Here is a 22,370-nt window from a genome sequence, read left to right as displayed (position 1 = left end):
GGTGATACAGAGCAAATATCGTGTTTCATTCAACTGATTCTGTGACTTACAGATAAATTTGTTACCTTCGATACCTGTGTTTCATTTCAACAGACTCAGCATTGTAGATGTTGTCATACCTAAAACTTGCAGCTGTGCAATGCGATTTTTATTATAAATTTATTTTTATGAAGATTATGTGATTAATCTCAATATGGTTTCTAATTTTGAGGGTTTTTTAAAATAATCCCTTATTGAGGGGTACCTTTTACAAATTGGTACAATACCATCACATACTTCTCTGCATAGCTTTTTATGTGCAACATTTATTTCACATATACTTTGGGTTTATCAATGACTAGCTGATATACCCGTGCTTCGCTACGGAATTCTACATTGTATACGTAATTCTAGTGTACACGTTGTGAGCAAGTTTGTATTAAATTGCATAGCTCTTAACATTACGCTAGAAACGCGACGGGGAAATCGCCAAACATATTTTCTCATATGACGACTGAGTTAGGGAATTTTCATGGCAATGGTACACCCGCTTGCAGACCATCAGTCACAATCAGGTTCATGAGTTTTCATTATAATGGTAGACACTCACTCTCCATCTGCCTTTTTTACATCCTCAGAAAGACTGTATTCGTGGTTTTCCGAACTGAAATGAACATACTACGACGTCAGTAGGAATGGCGCGATTAAAAGCAATGCTTCCATATTAAATACTTGATCAAATGAAACACCACACATTTTCTCACTTTTAACGAACAAGACTACACTGCCGATCTAACAGTCCAAAGTTCCAGAGCTGGAAAGGCCAAGCCGCAGACAGCCATGATTCGACAGCACTCTTCGTCTTTTTCGGCGGGGAGAGGGTCGAATAGTGGCGACACTCAGGTTAAAAAGTATGCCCTTTTACTAATCTGTTTCTTAGGAGTACCAATGAGTCGGAAAATATCAGTTCACTACACTGGCGGCGGAAAAATCTATCTGACTTGGAGCAAATTTTCCCTCCAAGTCAGAGGAGAAACCCCCTCTTCACTGATAATTTGGAATAAAATTAAAGTAGAATTTAATAAAAGTGAAGAGGGAAAAGCTTTTCTTAAGAAACGGCTTTTTTTAGGGTTGAATTTTGAGTTATTTAGTGAATTGTGGTGCTATAATTTGGAATAGGCCTAAATTGTTATTCTAGACCAGGCCATATTACTACTAAGTCAGCCTCTGCCTTAAGTATGTACACTGCTCATTCAAAACAGCGCTTCAGAGTGGGGATTGAATAACTGGAATACTATGACAAAGAAGAAGTGTGTTACGTACCAGCTGTATAAGAAAATGTATGAACCAGAGGAATGGCATGCTAAAGAAGAAAGTTTTCTAACTCCCCGGCTATTTCCCGCCAATATTCAGTCAGGCTATTATACTCGGTACGCAGCAGTAATCCCATCTATCTGAGTTGAGAGGCAGAATAAGAGACAAATAACAACACAACAAACAAGGGTCAATGTAATGTTATTGTTGATCAATGTTACGCACTTTCGATATTGCAGCCTTCACATTTAGTATTCTTCCGACTCTGAAATATCACTCTTATCATAGTCGGTACGGTAAAACTGAATAAAACAAAGGATCGGATATTTTATTCTCTGCAATGTTTGTTATGTAGTACTTTTCAATAGGACCAAATGCATAGGTATATAAAAATTAAATTGTAGGCACCTTCCCCTGAGCTACAGTTTCATCCAGGGTGAATAAAATTGTTCATATCTTAGACTGTAGTTTCTTATTCCCCGACTATAAATACCGATTTTCATTAAATTCTGTTAACCAATTCGGTCATGGCTCGGCGTTGCTATGGACTTTGCAACAAAAATACAAATTCATGAATATCTATGTTATCATAGCCAGTACGGTAAAAATGTATAAGATATAAATGGTCAGAAATTTAATTCTATATAACATTGTTTATGTAGTATTTATCGATACGACTACTAATAGTATAAATATTTGAAAATAAATTTTAGGCCTTCCCCTAAACTACCATTTTACTCAACGTGAATAAAATTATTTATAGCCTAGATTGTAGCGACTTATTTCCCGACTCCACATACCAGTTTTTATTAAGATAAGACTACTAATAACATAAATATTTGAACATTAAATTTCAGGCCTTCTCCTAAACTACCATTTCTGTCAGCGTGAATAAAATTATTTACAGCTTAGATTGTAGCGACTTATTCTCCGAGTTTGCATACCGATTTTCATTAAATTCTCTTTTTCAAATTCTGAACAATGTACAGACAAAGCTCTTATTTTATATATATATAGATGGTTTAGGCAGCTAGGCTAGGAAAGAAGTCTACATTGGTTATTATTTGACTTTCTTCACTAAAATTGCCACCAACAGACTCCCACTTCTCTTTGATTAGTGTCTTATAAAACTAAACTTTCCTTACTAAGTGATATACGAATATTATCGGACTCAGACAACACGGACTAGCGCACAGTAAATTTTGCATTACAAAACAGTTTAAACCTGCTCAGCAGTTGAAGAAAGGCTGACTCAAAAACTCGTTACACATTTCAAAGGGGGAAAAATTGTTCCCAGGTGGTTTATGGAGCTACATGCTGATATGGAGAGAATGGGCATTAATCATGAAGACACCCAAACCAGGAACCTCTGTCAACAATTAGTTTCCGACTTCAGAGGCTTCCGAGAAGGAGAAAAATCTTCAAATGTGATTTTTTTCAGAAGAAAGAAGGAAGCGGATAAGCCAATGAATGAAGCCATATTGGCAGAAGATCAAAGCTAGGGGAGGTAAAAGATTATCCAGGATACCGTAGTTGTTACTCCATGGTCCATAGTGGCAAAAATCAAACAGAAGAAGTTCCTGCTTGGAATGTACGGTTATACAGATCACATACTGTGCACCCCATAGAGATGGTGTCTAATAAGTACAGCAACAGAGTACTTTATCCAAATCAGTTTGATGGTTCTCGAGACTAGCTTGCACAGACACCAATTGGACAATTTAATTTTATATTACTGTATGTAAAGATATTGTATCTTCTTTCCCTAGGATAGCTGTCATTGGAATCTTGTTACAGATGAATATCCTGTAAATATCAATCGCCCAGAATAAGTAAGAAACTTACCAACTCTCCTATCTTGTGTTGCAAAGATATGATCTTATTCTCAAGGCCCTTATTTAATTTCTTGATATGTTCCATGGAACGTGCCTCTACTTTCAACTTCTTGAAGAGCCGTCGTGCAAGGAAACGTCGAACAGCACCCTGTGCTATAATCACACTTCTAACCTGGTGGTGATATTGCCTTCGAGCTAAGAAACCACGTACATACTTCTGAATGATAGTTGCCTGTAACAAAGAGCATGAGAAATAGATTAGTTAAATGCAATCATAAGTTATTGTAAAACCCTGCCATAAAGCATACTACCTACTACTCACATTGTGGTTGTAACGCATCTGCAAGTAGCGTCTCCGTGCCAACACTCCTCTTCCTCTTGCTTGCAGAGCTACTATACATCTCTTACTACGCTGATACTGGCTGTATTTCACCCACCCACGAACATATTTCTGGATGGTGACAGCAGCCTTCCTGCGTCTTATGTGATACACACGCCTATACAAACAAGGTAAATATCCTTGAGTAAAAAAGAATTACTTTTTAGACATATAATGAAATTAATATTCCATATAAAAAGACTTCAACACTTAGAGTAATAGATAAGAACTAAGAATATAAATCAAAGAATGCACAGCATTCAAAGAAGAAAAAATTCACAAAGCAGCAATAAGAAGTTCTTCAACCTGCCTCTACTATTATACAGATGATCAAGGACAACCTTAAAAACCTATCTGTTGTACCAGTAATGCCAGAGCACTGAATTTTTATTTATTTTTTATTTACATTGCACCAACACAGATAGGCTTTATGGCAACAATGGGATAGAAAAGGGCTAGGAGTGGGAAGGAAGTGACCATGGCCTTAAGATGCAGCCCTAGCATTTGCCTGGTGTGAAAATGGGAAACCACAGAAAACCATCTTCAGGGCTGCTGACAGTGGAGTTCAAACCCACTATATCTCGAATGCAAATTGACAGCTACCTGACCCAAACCATGACAACCACTCGCTGGGACCGGTACAGTAATTATTCACAGTACTCTATCTGGCTACATATGCATGGTGAAGGTAGAGTATTCATTCAGTACTTCACCTGTCAATCAAGCTGCTGAAAAACAGGCTATCAGAGTTCACTGTTTGAATTACTTGGCACGAAACACAAACTGAACAATCAGCGTGTCAAATGGCGAACTTCAACTCTTCACGATATGTAAAACTCAAGGTTTTCAAGTAATTTCCAAGTCAATACTTAAACAATTTCCATCTGGAAGACTTGTAATAATCTTTGTGTGAATGACGTAAACTATTTCCGTGTCAAGGACTTTTCATTATTTCTATTATTGCTACTCTGGGTGTTCAAAGAATTCTAAGTTGCTACTCGAGAACTTTTATTATTTCTCGAGTGCAAAATATTTCTCTTGCTTTCTGTTAACAAGTGTTTGAATAATTATTGAGATAGTGTTAAGAGACTCATTTGAGAACTTTTATATTTCTACAGTGCAAATATTTAACTTTGTTATTTTCTACTACAAGTATCAGTTAACCATCAAAGTCATGCTTGGGACTTCTGAATATATCTCTACTGTGACTAGATTTATTTTGTAGTGTGAACATCATACTTAGATTTTTCCCTTACAAGTGACTAGCTTTAAAAGCTCCATTATAAAAACCCGTATTGACTTGAAAATCAAGTAGGGAAATATTTAAGATAAAGTACTTAAATATTATATTTCGCTACTAGATTCTTCCCTACACCAATTGCTTATTAACTGGTCAAGATCAACATTTAGAAACTTGCATTTATTTTTGTTGTGTCACACCATTTAAGGGACTAATATTTATTTCTGTAGCATCGAGGGACTTGTGTTTAATTCTCTGCGTAAGCATCTATTAACTTGACATTTAAACAATGCCAAGTGTTAACATAACTTGTAATCACATTTTCTTTGTTCAAATATTACTTGTGGACTCTATTGCAGAGACAAGTGCTCAAAATTGAATTTCATCATTACTTGTGGACTCTAAATTTAAAAAGTCCCATGGACAACTATCTCAGGCTCAGGTAAAAATGGCCATAATTCAAGAAGCCTTGAGGGAATCATTCAGGAATGTCATTGGTAAGATTAACAAGGTCACCTTGCTGAAAAGAAAACAAGGAGAGTTTGATAAATGTTTCTTTACACAATTAGAAGGCACTCCTACTCAGATAATGTGCATATGCTAGGATGTGACTGATTTAAAGCGAGAAATTCATGAAGAACTCTGAGGTATAGATGAAACAGTCCAAGGACAGGCAGAAACTGTAAAAGAAGTGCTCCAAAAGCAGATTGAAACTTTAAACAATAAGATCTTACACTTAGAAAATTGGGTGGTATTTATACTGTCACTTGGTTAAACTGAAATCCTAGGAGAATGTCATTACTGTTATTAGAGTACAGGACACGAAAACAGCAAAATTCTCAGGACTGGAGGACTACACTGCCAAGGAAATTTTCCTCAATGCTGAAGAGTATTTTCAGCAAAATAAAATCAGACCCGATAGACAATTACGTGTTGTATCCAAGCTCATGGAAGGACAGGCCTTGATATGGTACTCAGTATTTCGGTACAGCTTTAGTACCTACCAAGAATTTAAAGAAACACTGCTTGAGAAAGTCTGAAATGCAGAGGCTCAACACCTGTCAAACTGCAACTTTATTCCAGAAGATTTAACACTTCTCTCAATACATCAAGATACTAGACTTCATATCACAGTTGAAGATGCAGTTTTTTGATCCTCCATTACTAGAGCAAAAGCTGATACAGGTCCTTCATTACCTTACAAATTCCAGCTTCCATGCAAGAAATCTTGGGCATAGCTGTGAATGCCCGAGATTTAGAACAATTAGACAGTATCTTACAGATGTTAGAAACCACGAATACTCTAACATCAGCTAAGATGAATAAAAATAAAGACATATCCAAGAGTGTAGTAGAACTGACAGCCTTGGGAATTCAAGATTGAGGACATGCAGAAGAAAGGAATACACTGCAATTTAAAAATCACATGTTTAGGTTGTTCCACAATGACTATTTATTACAAGAAAACAAACAATTAAAAGGTTCCATCTTAGTCAATACACAGCATGTCTTACAGATATTTTTTAAGAACTAAGACAATAAAAGGTCCATGTCTCAGCCCTGTTGATGACGCTAGTTGGTCTATGTAGTGCCCATGGTTATTTGTAATGCTGACTAGACTATGATTATAGTAATTTGATTTACACTCATGGGGTGGTGGTATTACCTCAGAAGTATTCATTCTACTATGTTATCCTGTTTCCATATACAGTGAAACCTGTTCAAAACAGAACTGGTCGGGTTTATTATCTGAAAAGACTTAAAAGTGAAAGGCATGCTAAACATTGTGTGAAAACTTTTACACTAGGCAACTGCACTTACGTTACAAAGAGCCTCCAGTGTCTTATCGATCAGCAAATTTTGATGTAATTCAAATTCACAGCACAAGTTTTGTCAAAACTTAAAACACTAAAAGTTTAATAACCACATTAAATTTAAAAGGAACACTAAGGCTACTACAAAACTATTTGTCAATACACACAAATTTATTTCTTGCTGAAGGAGCTCCAAAAGTCTGTTACTTCCCCTGTTTGGAGTTGCGCTGGATTGAACTTTTCTCGACGGATTCTTTAACCTGGCATAAATATTTGTATAGTTCAGGCAAATTCTATTTGGCAGCGAATTTTTGTAGACCCCTTACATGCGCGAGAGCTTCACTAAAATTAGAGATTTCTGGAGAGTCGTCATCAAGTTCTGTCTTCTATTCCTCGTTGCTTTCATCATCATTTTGCCCCGTTTTTTTCCTCAAGTGTCTCGCCAATAATTTCTGCCGCAAAATCAGCGGTTTGATATGGACACACATCACAATCGTCGATGTATTGGGCAGCATCCACGTCGAAGTTTCCAGATGAACACATGGATGATATGGCATGCACGTTGTCTTCCACTTTGTCCAAGAGTTTGTTATCTCCAATGATAGGAAGAAAATTAGCCTTCCTGAAGCATTTTGTGACAATTTCTTGCTGTATTTTCTGTAATGCCATGTGGATCCAGTTCACAGCATCCAGCACAGAAATAGATTTTGCCATGTCACTGGCACTAGCTGCCCCCTCCATCTTCGCAGCTATTGCCTGCAGAACTAGTCCCCTGTAGTGACTTTTAAAGGTGCAGATAACACTTTCGTCCATGGGCTGAGTGATACTTGTAGTATTCAGTGGAAACCATGCTAGTGTTATGTTGGACAATTAAATGTGTGGGCATGTAGCATTGTCAAGAAATAGCAACACATTACGATTTTCTCTCTTCATTTTATCATTGAAACTAGTGAGTCATTCCTCCATCAGAGCAGCAGTCATCCACACCTTTTTCTTTGCTCTCCATATGACTGGAAGATTACGCGAATCTAGATGTATGAAGCACCGTGGCTTAGCTGACTTTCCTATCACCAAAGGTTTTTCAAGTTGTCCCGCCATATTCCCGCAAAGAAAAACAGTCAACCATTTTTTAGACATTTTGCCGCCTACAAATTTTTCTCCGCACAACGAGAGTGACTTTGAAGGAAGTGCTCTATAGAACAAACCTGTTTTGTCTCTGTTGTAGACGTCGTTTGGAAGAAACCCTTCCAATAATGTTTGTCAGTTTTTCCTGCCACAACAGTAAGTTTAACATTAATTGCTTCCCCACACATCTGAATCCAAACAATATTATGCCTATTTCTAAAGCTTTCAAGCCAGCCATTTGAAGCCTTGAATTCTGGTTTATTCAATTTTTTGACAAGTTCAATGGCTTGACTTTGAAGAATAGGTCCAGAAATAGACATTTTCTTTGAATGAGCATTAACAAACCACTCCCACAGCAGCTCATTAATTTCTTCATACCCTGTTAGTTTCTGTTTCCTTTTCATGTCACCATTATTACCCTCCAGCCACTCTCTCATTATGCGATCTTTGGTTTTCAAAGTGTCATACACTCTACCACAATGAAACTGTAACATTATATCCCGAACACTTTGTTCTTTTTCCTTCATTTCTATCACTTTGACTTTGTCGCGTAATGACAGGGCCATATTTTTACGAAACATCTTGCACAAGAATAACCATATTCACTCAACCACTTGGAGGGACTGGAAAGTCTGACTGCTCCCCTATAAACAATGCAATAAAACAGCGACTCTTGCCGTGATTGTCGCCCTTGAACAAAGGAAGGTTGTGTTTACCTCCACAGCCTACTGTTGTGAGTTGTTTGAAACTACACACCGTTTTAACATAAAATTTACTTCAGAGTAGCTTGTTAAAAGTGTGAATTCCGTTTTGAAATCGGAAACAATTTCCGTTTCTGCGTTTAGCAGTTTCCATTTTATTCAGAAAAAATAGCATGTAATGCATATGGTTTTTGTCGGGATCAAGAAATTATTCCTTAATAGACAGGATTCCATGTTAACCAGTGCCCAATATGGACAGGTTTCACTGTACAAGGTTTTACTGAAGATTTTGCACGTTCATTCAAGAACTTGTGTGAGGTGTTTACTTCTTTCTCATAGCTAATACATTTTCCTAGATGGTAAAAATGTGGGAATAACTTATTTCTCCACAGTTTACTCCAGAGCATAGTGTACCAGGAAATGCCCACACAATGGCTAGCTTGAAAAAGCCTTGATGAATCGTGAGTGCAGGGTTGTGAACGGCACACTAATCGAAGTGGGTACAGACAGAGGTTTCCAAATAAATGTGAGTTCTATTTTAATTGTGATTTATTATCAATAATTTTGTGAATATCACTTCTCCAATTAGTCTTCTTGTTGGCTTCTGCAGCAATGAGGACATGAACACTCCTGGGCACATTCACCACGTCCTGGTGATATCTACAGCTATACCTTTTACTGCGAACACGTCCTCCTTAGAGATGTTGAGTTGACAGGAGTCATCTGAAGTGATTCGTTCTGATGCAGACAATGAACTTTGATAATTGTTTTTGTACACAGTCGTTGCCTGTTGAATACAGAGAAGAAAAATGGTTTTCAGTGTAAAGAATAGGAATTTTGCATAGTTTTCCATTATTTCTCAATACTCTGTAGACTGCTTTTCTGTGCTGGTTGTAGTATTGAAATAGTGTTGACTGAGAGGTATACTTATCTTGTCTTTTTGCCCTCTCTCTTTAGACTCTCTTCGGGATTTGATGATGTTGCATAATTTCTCTGGATGTGTTAAGTTCTTATTTTTCCTCATGGCATAAAACTTTCTATCAGGGTGTTTAGGTCTACGGAAGACATCAATTGCTTTTGCAAGATATTCGAGAAGTCATTTACCAAATTTGAAAAGGCAGAATTAATGATATAATCCTAGAATTGCTATTTCCATTTTTTCATATCAATCTTGAACATGCCCAAGTCTTGTCATTTGACATCCATCCATCCATCTATCCATCCATCATCTAAAGGCTAAGCCTTGTCACTGCAGCCACATCCCACGGTCTTCAGCAGTCCTTTTCATTGTGACATAGGAAGCAAAACCCAGCTGAGTGATTATGTTCCTAAGATATGAGAGACTGGTCTTCCTCTCAACTTCTTCCCTAGGACCTTTCCTTCGAAGACATTCTGGAGAAAGGTGTCATGTCGTAGGACATGTCCAAGAAATTTAGCTTTCCTCTGCTCTATTGAATAAATTGAGGTCCGTTTCTCATTAACGTCATTCAAGATTTGGATATTAGTCTTTTTTTCTGTCAAACTTGTCCCTATCAGCCTTCTCCAGAACCACATTTATGCAGCTTCTAGTATTAATTGGGCTTGTTTTCCCAAAGTCTAGGTCTCACAACCGTAAGTTAGCACACTCCAAACAAAGGTTTTAACAAATTTCTTCCTGGTTCAATTCCTATGTGCTTATTTAACAATAGATTTTTCCTGCTTTGGAACACTTGTTTTGCCATAGCAATTCTTCTTTTGACTTCTGTCAGGCACTGATTATCATTGGTAATAACACTAGCCAGATAAAATTCTTTAACCTGATCTATTTTTTCACAGCCTAATTTAACGTTTGTTTTCAATTCGGTTTTCTTCTTTTAACGACCATCATTTAGTTTTCTTTGTGTTTATTTTTAGCCTGAACTTCTCTAACATGGTGTTTAGTATACCGGGCATCCTAGTCATTATCCTAGTCAATATCATCTGCAAAGCGAATATTAAGAATTTGTTTGCCATTAACAATTATCCCTTTGGGTTTCTTTTTTTTTTTTTCTTCTTTTAATAGCAAATTTCATGAAGATATTAAACAGATAAGGTAAATAGTTTTAAACATCGTCTGAGAAACAGGTGTTACTGAAAGGAATTTTATGATTCGTCTGTCAATCGACAATTTTTCTTTGGATATCTGGATGTGTTCTGCTGATACATACACCCCCACACCACTGGCATCTTTAAAATAATGTTGACAGTGCTTGCACTTCATCTTGATAACATGGTAGATTTGTGCAAGATTCTTAAAGTCAGCAGGTGTGACATTTATATTTAAAATCTCTTCCATAATTATGTCTTTATTAGGCACTGGAGTCATGCCTTTTTTTTTTTTTCCCCAAGTGGTTTAACAACCTACTAAGACAATGAAGGTTTTCTGTGATCAAGGATGGGAAAGGCCTAGGCTTGGTAAGGTTGCGGCCATAGCCTTAAGGTACAGCCCCAGCTTTTGCCTGGCGTGAAAATGGGAAATCATTGACAACCATTTCCAGGGCTGCTGACAGTGGGATTCGAACCCACCGTGTCACAAATGCAAGCTCATACCACTCTAACCGTACAGCCAACTTACTCGATGCGTTACAGTATTTGGTTCATTCTTGACCTCAAAAGGTCAATGCTGAATGGTGATAATAGGTATGTATTATTCTGTGGATAGGTTAGGAGTTGGAATGCAAATAGTAATGACATATCAAAATCTCAATGAACACCAATTACAAAATTTAATATTTAGAGACAAGAGGAAGCAGCTAGAAAGTATTCTACCAAAGGGGATAATTTTGATATCATGGCGGCAAATGGTTCAGTGGTGGCTGATACTCTTATCTGAGTATTCATATTTCTCGTGCAATTCTTCCAATACTTGAACTCAGGGATGCAGATGCCTCTGATGGCATGAAACATACGACCACATTGGTTCCACCTTATAGAGGGTGGAGGTCGTGGTTGAGCTTGGCATTGTTTACACCGCTAACATTTTCCTGCTTCCTGTCTATGATGTTCACACTCAAGTTGTGCAACAGCAGCTGCGGTAGTTGTGCGTCAGTGAGTGCAGTCTTCTGTAATGATATACAAAGTACTTTGATCAATGTCAGTGTTCCTGAAGATCATCTTAATCTGATCTTTATAGCGCTTTAGAGGGGCACCATTTGGTCTCCTGCCTGTACTGATTTCCTATGCAGAATTTTTTGAGGAAGTCTTATCTTTCATGTGCTGGACATGTCCAAACCATCTGAGTTAGTGACCAACAATGGTGGCCTCTATACTGTTCACCTTTACCTTCTCCAGAACTGTTATGTTAGGAATGTAGTCATCCCATTTGATGTTCATAACATATCTGTTGATGGAAGAAATTTAATTTCTTCATATCATGGTGACATAGAGTCTATCCATACAGCAGAGTGGAGATACCAACTGCTCGATATACCATAAATTTTGTATACATTGTTAGATCTTTATTCAGGAAGACCCAATGTGCAAGACATCTAAAAGCTCAATGGGCCACACATATTCTGTTCTCCACGTCCTTCTCTGTTGAGCAGTTAGAGAGAATACTTCCTAGATAGAGAAAATGTTCTACATGTTCTAGAGGCATATTGAAGATATAAATACTGAAATCTGGAAAGGCAGTTCCAGGAGCTGGTTGTGCGAGTATCTTTGGTTTACGAACGTTGATGGTTAGGCCAAACCGTTCGTATGCCCTAGTGAAACAGTTAACTGAAATTTGCAACAACTGGTTATAGAGTAAACAAACCTCTTGGACCACAACATACATACATACATACATACATACATACATACATACTAGATCGTTATGCCTTTCAGCGTTCAGTCTGCAAGCCTCTGTGAATTTACTAAATGTCGCCACAATCCTCTAGTTGCAACTAGTGCTGTGGTCTCATTTAGTTCTATATGTTTTATCTTTAAATCGTTAGAAACTGAGCCACAAACGTATTGAAATTGACACAGGACATTCGAGAACTCAACCAGATCACACCTACTGTAAAAAACTCCGAGAAAGAATTTCTAAAAAAACACAATCATTTAAATCAAATCAAAAATAATAAAACATCCATAAAATCACAAGCCTCAAACAATAACAGACTTGCCAAGTCACTTACTGCCTTCTACTATTTGTCAATTCACTACCAGGGACTTCACAAGTGCTGTTATGAGAATTTGAAATCTCAAGATGAACTTGCTATTTTTTTATTTAAGGCCCTAATCATTCTGATCTCAGTGTGTACAGATACATCAGGGTATCTGAAGATCTTATCAAGACCTTAGATTGCTTAACAATGAGATAATCTGCAACCAATTTCTGTATGGGTAGAACCATGACTACTGATAGTTGATCCCAAGATAAAAACTATCCTACACTTTGACTACATCACCAGTGATCTCCATATTTGATGGTAACTCTGTTAGGTTTACTGGCTTACATAAATGTCCCATCTATAAGCATTCTCGAAGATGATGGTGTACTAAAAACTGAGTTGAAGTTTTCACATACACTTGCTGCATCTGGACCTGCCAATCTTTGGGAGTGGAGAATCAGTAATCAGGGTAATCACAGAATGAAGGGAATCACTGACATGGGTGCCTCAAATTTTCACTTTTGAAACATACCTAACCTAAAAGAAATGTTCATGTTTAACACTTACTTCCATAGCTCTTAGTGGTGACTGAAGAAAACTCAACCATTTTTACTTTCAAAATGCACATATTAAAAAAAAAAAAAATCATGGAAACAGATATAATGAAAATATTGATATTTTTAAACAATAATAACAAATCACTATAACACTGCAAAATAATTCAGCCACTATATCATCTGGTTTAAATGTAAGAAAAGAATTAAACATTTAAAATATTAAATTTTTATTAATAAGACAATTGTGTAGTCATCTGGCATGAAGTTACTGGCTTCTGTACCAACTGTTGACATAAGTAAGATGCTGGTTTTATCCTCTTAGTATAATATATATTATTTCTGTATGTTTTTTTACTCATAAGTTATGAATTTCATTATTTCATTATTGACATCACTATCAAAGGATAGAGAAAGGTCCACCTATTCAATACCATTAGCTTAATATAGTGCCCTACATAATTGGTACTAGTTTTGACTCTACATACATTGGGTCATCTTCATCCATGATCTAATTGGAAACATATGTTTACATACAACAAACAATAAAGAATACAATTTGGTATGTCTTTACTTAAATTATAAGTCTAAAACATTGATGAAGTCTGACTACACATTTAAAATTGAGACTAAAATGACACTCCAAGATCAACTCACGAACACTTATTACAAGTAATGAACTTTATTCCAGTTCCATATTGACTTTAAATACCGGTATCTAAGATGAAATTCTAAAAGAATTTAATTGTGTGAAGTCCACTTGTTCAATACACGTTTGCCATGTAATAAATGGTCTGTATAAAAGCTATATAGTTGTTTAAAAAGCTATATAGGACATGTTTCAACCTAGCCTAGAGGTCATCATCGGTTAAAATAACATAAGGAATAAAGACATAACAAAAGCAGTGATACATAAAAAATTCAAGATAATATACGATCAACAAATGCAATGGAAGTCTTATGTTTAAAATGTACATAGCTTCAATATTAAAATACACTCAACAAATACAATGGAAATCTGTGTTAAAAATGTAGATAGATTCAGACTTGGACAAATTTACTTGTAAGTGTGGGTCCAACCATATTTAATACAATATTCACAGTGTGGAGATCAACACCGACCCAACCTGAGCTATACAAGCACAGGGCTGGAGGAAAGAGGACATCCTGGCTATACTTGTATTCTCCATGAAAAAATGTAACAGATTTTTTAAAACTTCACTCAGTTTCCAAAAGTATGACAAATACAACATCTAGCTGTCTTCACAAAAAAATTTAAGTATTTCCTCCAGCCAACCAATATTGTATTAAATATGGTTGGACCCACACTAACAACTAAATTTGTCCAAGTTTGAATCCATGTACATGTTTAACACATTTTTCCATTATATTTGTTGAGTGTATTTTAATATTGAAGCTATGTACATTCTAAACATACTCTTCTAATACATTTGTTGATTGTATTTTACATCAATTTTTTTATGAATCACTATTTTTGTTATACGCCTTTCTTCCTTATGTTATTTTAGCTCATGATGACCTCTAGGCTAGGTCAAAAGATGTTCTATATAGCTTTATAAACAGACCATTTATTAGATGGCAAATGTGTACTGAACAGGTGGACTTTACACAATTATGTTTGTTTAGAATTTCATCTTAAGATATCAAAAACACTTTGTTACTATAAGGACAATGACTTAGTTCAACAGCAACCACAACAATTTTAGTGTGTCATTTTAGTCTCAATTTTAAATGTATAGTCGGACTTCATCAATGTTTTAGACTTAGATTTTAAATTAAGACATACCAAATTGTATTCTTTATTGTTGGTTGTACGTAAACATATGTTTCCAATTAGAGCATGACTGAAGATGACTCAATGTATGTAGGGTCGAAACTAGTACCAATTATATAGGACAATATATTAAGCTAATGGTATTGAATACGTGGACCTTTCTCTATCCTTTGATAGTATTTTTTTTTTTTTTAGTTCTGCAGATATACTGAAAAAAGTATTATGTGCCACTGACCTATGTAAACATGCGTTCAGCCATTTTTACTATTTCTAAGTAATGGAAACAGATCTAATACAGGTACTGACATGAATTTCAACAGAAACAAAGATAACACTTATAACACCACAAGGTAAATGTGCCTGTATAATACCTGGCTTAAAGGTTTTTTTTAAAAATAATTAAAAAATGAAATTTTGATCAATAATTTTTTTAAAGTAATTTGGCATTAAGTTACTGGCTTTCTATTCCAACTGTTGACATAAATAAGATGCTTGTGTCATCCTCTATTACCACACTAAATATTATTAAATATTTTTAAGATCTGAAGATATACTGAAAAATGTGCCTCTGACCGAAGTACACTTGTGTTTTGCATAAGACTCTCCCTGCAGTCCTTTAGTGCAATATTACTACTGGCAATGCAGGATTCTGCACATCATGATCCTCACTTTCATATTCCGATGAAAGATAATCAACATCACTCAAATAATGATCTAGATATTCCATATTGTCCCCGTGAAAATTGGCGATTTTACGAATATTTTAACATGTGGAAAGCAAAAATTTTATTGTCTGCTTGAAGCCGCAACACATCACTTGGGAACTTGTGGCGAGCCGTGAACGAGTTTTTTTTTGTCGTTCAGAGGGGTGCGATACGTCACCAGCAAGACTGTGTCAAGGTTATAGCTAACCACGTGACTACCTTCGCACGCGCGACTCAGCCTGTTTCTGGAATAGTCTGCGCAAATTAAAGGTGATCATCAGCCAATTACAGTACTCGCTGAAGAACACGCCTTCCTGGGCTAATTATAAAAGGCCTTGCTTCGAGTGAATCGCTCTCTTAATGCTTAATGCTCTTCGCTTTACGCTCTTCTTAATGCTTGTTTGCTGTGAGAGACATCACATCGCCGGACCACGTGGAAGGAGAAATTTCAAGACAAGTCGACGTCCGTTCTACCAGAATTTAGTCTGATAATTAGTGAATTCTGTGGAATAAAAACGTCTAGGAGCCAAGTTAAGTGTGACAGTGTAGACGAGCTGTTTATATTCTGCGTGTGCTTGTTCAAAATACTCAATTTTGTTATCTCAGTTACAGCTTGTGACCAGCAATCAACGAAGACGTCTTGGAATTGAAGATCTCAAGATGAAGAATTCCGCAACTACCAACATCATTTCATCGAGGGACATCCATCACAGAGCCTCCATGGAGCTGTAAAAATGTAAGGCGTCTCTGGTAATGGGAAGAAGACTGGCCGGAGTATGCTGAAATAACTGACTGTCGACGGGAATCGAACTCTACAAAAACTTGAGTACCTTTTTGATTTAATTTATCTGTCCTATCTTTTGTACAACTAGAGGTCTTTCTTCTTAAGTCGTAGATCTATCAGTTTGCTGTAGTTAGAAATGTTTCATTTTCCTACTTCTTAAGGTGTCATGGTAGACTAGGTACGTGTGAATGAGATTTTGGAATTTATTAGAGTAGACGTAGGTTGTCTTTGACTGACTTCCCATGCTTAAGGAGCTTAAGTTTAATAATCACTGACCACACGATAAATCTACTTTATTTGTAATATTGAGAGTTACCGGACGGAGAATTTGCGTGTACATTTTGAGTGAATAGGGTCGAACCTAGTGTCTTTTAAAATCACTTGTTGTTTTTTATGATGAAGTCATCTAATTTTACTACATTCCAGGAGAATCAGTAGATGTAATAATCACTTAAATAATAATAATATTGATTAAAGATCGGGTAAAACAGAAGTAAACGCTCGTGAGCCATAAGACTACTGTAGAATTCCTAAATGTGAGATAGAATGTGCTCTGTTCATGAAGGGTCTGGAATATGGCCTATCCTGAGGGATATTCGTTGCATAATTGAGTAAATGATGAATTAGTGGTGATATTGATTTATTCTTGTGTATTTGGAGCGCAAGATAGATTATAATTAGTGGAGCACGTGTTTGTGAGTGTATTTCACAGGTAGGAAGTAAAAATAATGCGAGTAAGGCTCACGCTTGCGGTAAATTCAACCTGTAGCCCACATGATGGTAGTGCTTATGGATTTTACTAGAATCTTCCATAATAATCTCATGAATTAGATGAACTTGCGCTAATATGTGAAACGTATTTCTATCAAGTGATACTCATGACTTCGATCACTAGCCACCATTAATGTCAGAGAATTTCTGTGCACGGATTATTTCTGCGAGACATTACGCGTCCCGACCATTGATAAAAATCATAACTAAAATTGCCAAGTCAGGATTCGTTGTAAATAGTGTACATAAAACGTGTTTCCCTAGTGTGAATGTGTGTGTAAATGTGTATATTTCTCTTGTGCCATGTTTATTTAATTTAATTTTGATCTGGTCGCGCACTCGCCGTGACGCGGATCACATTCATCGTTGTGTGTTGCCTTAAGAAATAATTTCATGCCCTTAAGGGAAAGTTTAATTAAATTAAGTCAAGGAAGACTAGGAAGGAATTTAATTTTTTTTTCTTATTTGCGAGATTTAAAAGGAAAGATCATCTCGTTACTTTGTAAAGGCACTCGATTTGTAACAAAATTTATTTAACTAGCTCACACGTTGGTAATGTAAATTTCTAAAAATCTGAAATACTTTAAGATTAATTTGAACAGAAATAAAATGCAAAGATCAAAGGTAGAAATTTGTCAGCCGCATGATTGCTTTGAAATATTGTGAAAATAAGTCATTAATAATTAATTAAAAATCATTACTCTGAAACATTAATGATGAACATTAGATAAATGATGCGGTGGAGAAGTAGTAAGAACACGATCGTGTTACAATGAAACAGGTTAATTGAATGATAATAATAATAATAATAATCGAGATAATAATTAATTAATTTAAGAATTTTGGAAACAGTTTTTCTTTGCTACCGAAGTTCATGTTAGTGTCATTAACCATTATTAAATATTGTAAATGACTAATTCAGCTGTGTACATCGTAGAGACCACGTGTTGAGGCAACTTTAAATTGGTGAAACTTTGAACACATGTTTATTTAGTTCTTTCAGTCAAATGTTTGGTTTAAAAAGGCAAGTGGCCTAATTACTTCTTTGGTTTCATTTACAGCACAGTAGAGCTGGAGATATGAACACAAGTCACTCTAGATCGAGGAAGAAACCCGATATTATGAAAGCTCTGTTATGTAAAAAGGAAATATTAGCAAGAATATTTTGTTGTTTAATTGCTTATGTGAATAAATGTCAGAGTGTTGTTTTAATATTTCTTTTTATCCTGCTTGGTCATCAATCCTTACAACCCTTAAATGCCTCTAGAAAGTGATAGCCAACGATCGAACGGTCCACCTTGGGACTCATCGCTCGATGGCTGGGCTTAGCTCGGGAAAAATGGGGGCAATATCACTGTCAGCTAAACACGCACTTTGCCTCGCCATCTCACACAGGTTATGTGCACTCATAACTTCACAGTATCACAACAAATAAACTACATATACTGCCTAAGATACTGCTAAAAATCACCAAATAAATCGCATAAACACATAGAATATTGAGCACCAGTTTGCCATTAGTGCCAATCAAGATGTCAACAAACCGGGAAATAGAACACATGTTCTAAGTCAAAGAATATATGTACAAATATACAATAACAGCGATTCCTACCGAGTAAAACGCAAGTTAGAACTGTCCTGTAATTATTCCCTGGGAACTAAGGAAACTCTACCGGGGGTACACCTTCTCCGTCCCATTGAAATGCGCACCTTATAGAAGGCCATCTCTGCTATGAATCTCAAACTAACGTAATACAAGATACTTGGACCTTCAACCATTAGATGTCTCTACCATCGACTTATGTGCCCCCTGTGGTGGGATTAAGGACAATTAAGTCTTGAAAAAATTTATATTTTCAAAGTTTGTTAACCATAGTTTTCGTAGATTTTTTTGTGTGTCTAAGTTATCAACACTACTACAGATTCCTTCTTCCTTAGTTATTAATCAATCAGGAATTTTGTGTATATTTCTCTAGCCAATTAAAGGCATCCGGCCTATCTATAAAGAGTTCTGGAACTTTCCCCTCCGAGATGCTATAAAATCAGGGTGCTTTAGGGCCATATTGTCATCTTCATTGCTCCGGTCTTGTGAGTGTGGCATGTTATTAGGAGGCAGGGGCTGCCTGCCGTCGTTTGGAAGGCCCAACTACTCTAGGTAATGGCAGAAATTTCATAACGTGATAGCTCCAGGCAGAGAACTTGAGAGGAAGGTTTCAAACTTATTTTCTTAGTGTAAAGTTCTAAAGTTGCTATTTAAATGTACATTTTCAGCAAGTCGGAGGACTCTGTTTAAATCCCTGTTGGGAAACATGTAACTTAAGGGAACTAAGAGGGTTCACCCTCTGTTGATTCCCATTCAACTTGGTATGGGGGTGACTAAAATTTTCTAAACCTCTAAATTCTTCACACTCCATCGGCATTTTATTTTTTTCATTTAGGTCGGGCCATAAGCCCATTTAAGGTTTTAAGTGGGTTTTTTTTTACCTTTTGTCCATGGCCGTTCGTGTAAAACCTTTTATTTTTAATTTAGGGCCATTTAGAATCAGCACTCATTGCCCTTGTTTATTTGGTAATTGTTTATCCACAAATGTGCAAAAGACTATTGAGCAGAAGTGACTGTAAACGCAGTTATTGGAGTTTGTACAGTATAATGTTGTAAAAAGTTTTGTGTCTCTTAAGAGGCTGGACTACAGTAAACTTTCGGAGCTAAGCCTCCTAGAATGAAAATGAGTGGAGCAAACCTGCTCTTGTAGAAGTGTGCTGGTTCAGAGCAATTATGCTCATCCCTTGTATATTTTGTATCTGATTTTTTATTTTAAGTCATTGTTGTTGTGGAAGCTGATGAGCTCATTATATTGTTGTTCATTCAGATTATCTATCAAATTTGAAAATAAATAAAAAAGGAAATTTCACTGTATTGAACACGTTTATGTTGTAACCGGGAGGGTTCACCTTTAAAAAAAAAACTCAATAGATGCAAGTCTTATCCTTTAGCTACGTTGCTTAGGGGGATTTTGAAATTATCTGTTAATCCAACTAATGATGTAATAGCATTCTTAAGATTTCTAGTAGAATTTCAGGACCATGCCTTAAGTGTTTGCCCTCTTGCATTCACAAATCTTACAGATCATTTACCCCTACTCTGTTGGTGTTCTCTCAGGTAAGATCGTTCAGCCAATATCGGAAAGGAGTTCCATCAAAACCTTCCATGCCCACTTGTTGGGGAATTTTTATCCCTGCAAGAGCGTTGTCCTCTTTAATTCAAAAATATTACTTCTGAGTCCAATGGCTAGATTAAAATCTAGCAAACTTCATACAAGACATTAAGTTTTACACCAGAGTGTTTGCCTTTCATTATTCTGAAGGGCAAATAGTACAGACTATCACTTAAGGGATTTTGCCATCGTATAGATAATATTTATGTTTTGCTTCCCATCCTCAAACGTTTTCTGAACTCGAGGCTATATCAGTGTCCGCGGAAGGAATAAAATATGCAGACACTCTGCGAGTTGCTCGGGAACTAACACAATCTTCTAATATTTCTCGCCCACCACCTCGCCGAACCTTCTCTCCCCGCAAATGTTATGCGTGTAGGTCGGCAGACCATCTAAGCAATAACTGTCCTCTATTAAAAACTAATGGATCTAGAAATGGAACATAGTCTTCTCAAGGATGTTTCAAATGCTATTGTCATCACACCAAGCATCTCTCCCTATGGAGCGATTGTACAAATGTTACATCAGGCCTTTCCCTCAATCTAAAGGGAATGGGAATAAATTCATCCGTGTGTGTGTGTGTGTGTGTGTGTGTGTGTGTGTGTGTGTGTGTGTGTGGATGGCTTCACACGGTTCTCATGGCTGATTCCGACTAGGCTCGCCACTGCTCAGTCAACTATTTCTTTCCTCTGTTATGGAAATATTGTGGAGAGCAGAGGTGAAAGAAGGTGCAGGCTTGAATGTGTGGACATCCGAAAATTGAAAGATTGAATTGGCAGTTTTATTTCTTTTCTTAACCTTTCCCTTTTTTTCTTTTCAACTTTTCTACTTTGCCAATAACATGACAAAATCTTGTACAATTTTAGCTCTTGAGCTAGAAATACTCTAGAATAATCAGATAATTTCACTGCCTTAAATGCTCAACAGTCTGATATCTTTAACATGAAATAAATGGAGTTAAACAGGGGTAACAAGTACCCATTCTACATGGCCTACAAGAAGTTAAATTACTGGCCCAAAAACCAAAATGATAACGAGGCAAACTCTTGCACCCCCTAGAAATTTACATTAAATGCATAAAACCCTATTTGGGGTTATGGCTTATGGCCCGACGTTAGAGACTCTTCAGACTGAGGTAAAACCTTAGCGGGTGGGGGTCTGTACTGGGGTTACACCTTCTCCATCCCGTTGAACTGCGTGCCTTCTAGAAGGTCATCTGTGCTATGAATCTCAAAATAACATAATAAAAGGTGCTTGGACCCCTGTTTAATGTGAATGCAAGAGGGCAAACACTTAAGGCATGGTCCTGAAATTCTACTAGATGTCTCTACCACCAACCTATGTGCCCCCTCTGGAGGGAGGACAATTAATTCTAAAGGAATTTATATTTTCAAAGTTTGTTAATCTTAGCTTTTGTAGATTCTTTTTTTAATGTGTCTAAATTGTCAACACTCCTACACATTCCTTCTTCCTCAGTTATTAACCAATCAAGAATTTTTTGTACATTTCTCTAGCCAAATAAAATTAGGGGTGTGTACAGGTATCCAACCTATCCAAAAAGAGTTCTGGAACTTTCCCCTCTGAGATGTTTTAGCGCCGTACTGTCATCTTCATCACTGATCTGACCAATGATGAAGGGAATGGTTAAATTCCTGAAACATGTTTGGTTGAATAAATCATGTTCTTTCATTAATAAGGGTATTGACAAGGCTGGTTCAAATGTAACTATTTTAAATATTTCTGTACTGGTGTAGTGAGTGCGGCATGTTACTAGTATTGCATAAAATAAATTTCAATATAAAACCTGTAATGTCATTCATAAACTTAATCAAAAGGTATAGTCAAATGTTCCATCTTTACAATACTAAACAATTTTTTTTTTATTTAATTAACATTTAAGAATCGGAACGTGTTTCATCTACTTTTGCACAGTTTTTAATCCAAAAACATTGTTTTGAACAAATTCCCTGTATGGTCAGAAACTGCAACTGGAACTATGTTCTACAAAGAATGATGTAGCAATTCTACTTCTGTAACACTAT

The 22,370-nt window shown here is 36.4% G+C and overlaps 1 protein-coding gene across 1 annotated transcript in view; it reads right to left on the bottom strand.

Moving 5' to 3' along the window:
- The window catches only part of didum (dilute class unconventional myosin), a 616,021-nt gene that overhangs the window by 140,737 nt on the left and 452,914 nt on the right, over positions 1 to 22,370 (bottom strand). Inside the window, exons 16-17 of the mRNA XM_067147235.2 lie at positions 3,451 to 3,625; positions 3,139 to 3,360 (exon numbers count right to left, since the gene is read on the bottom strand). Coding sequence (XP_067003336.2) covers positions 3,139 to 3,360; positions 3,451 to 3,625 — 397 coding nt within the window. The remainder of the gene's footprint in view (positions 1 to 3,138; positions 3,361 to 3,450; positions 3,626 to 22,370) is intronic.

Source organism: Anabrus simplex, chromosome 5 (genome assembly GCF_040414725.1).
Source record: "Anabrus simplex isolate iqAnaSimp1 chromosome 5, ASM4041472v1, whole genome shotgun sequence".
Lineage (NCBI taxonomy): Eukaryota > Metazoa > Arthropoda > Insecta > Orthoptera > Tettigoniidae > Anabrus > Anabrus simplex.
This window is presented reverse-complemented; position numbering and strand designations above follow the sequence as displayed.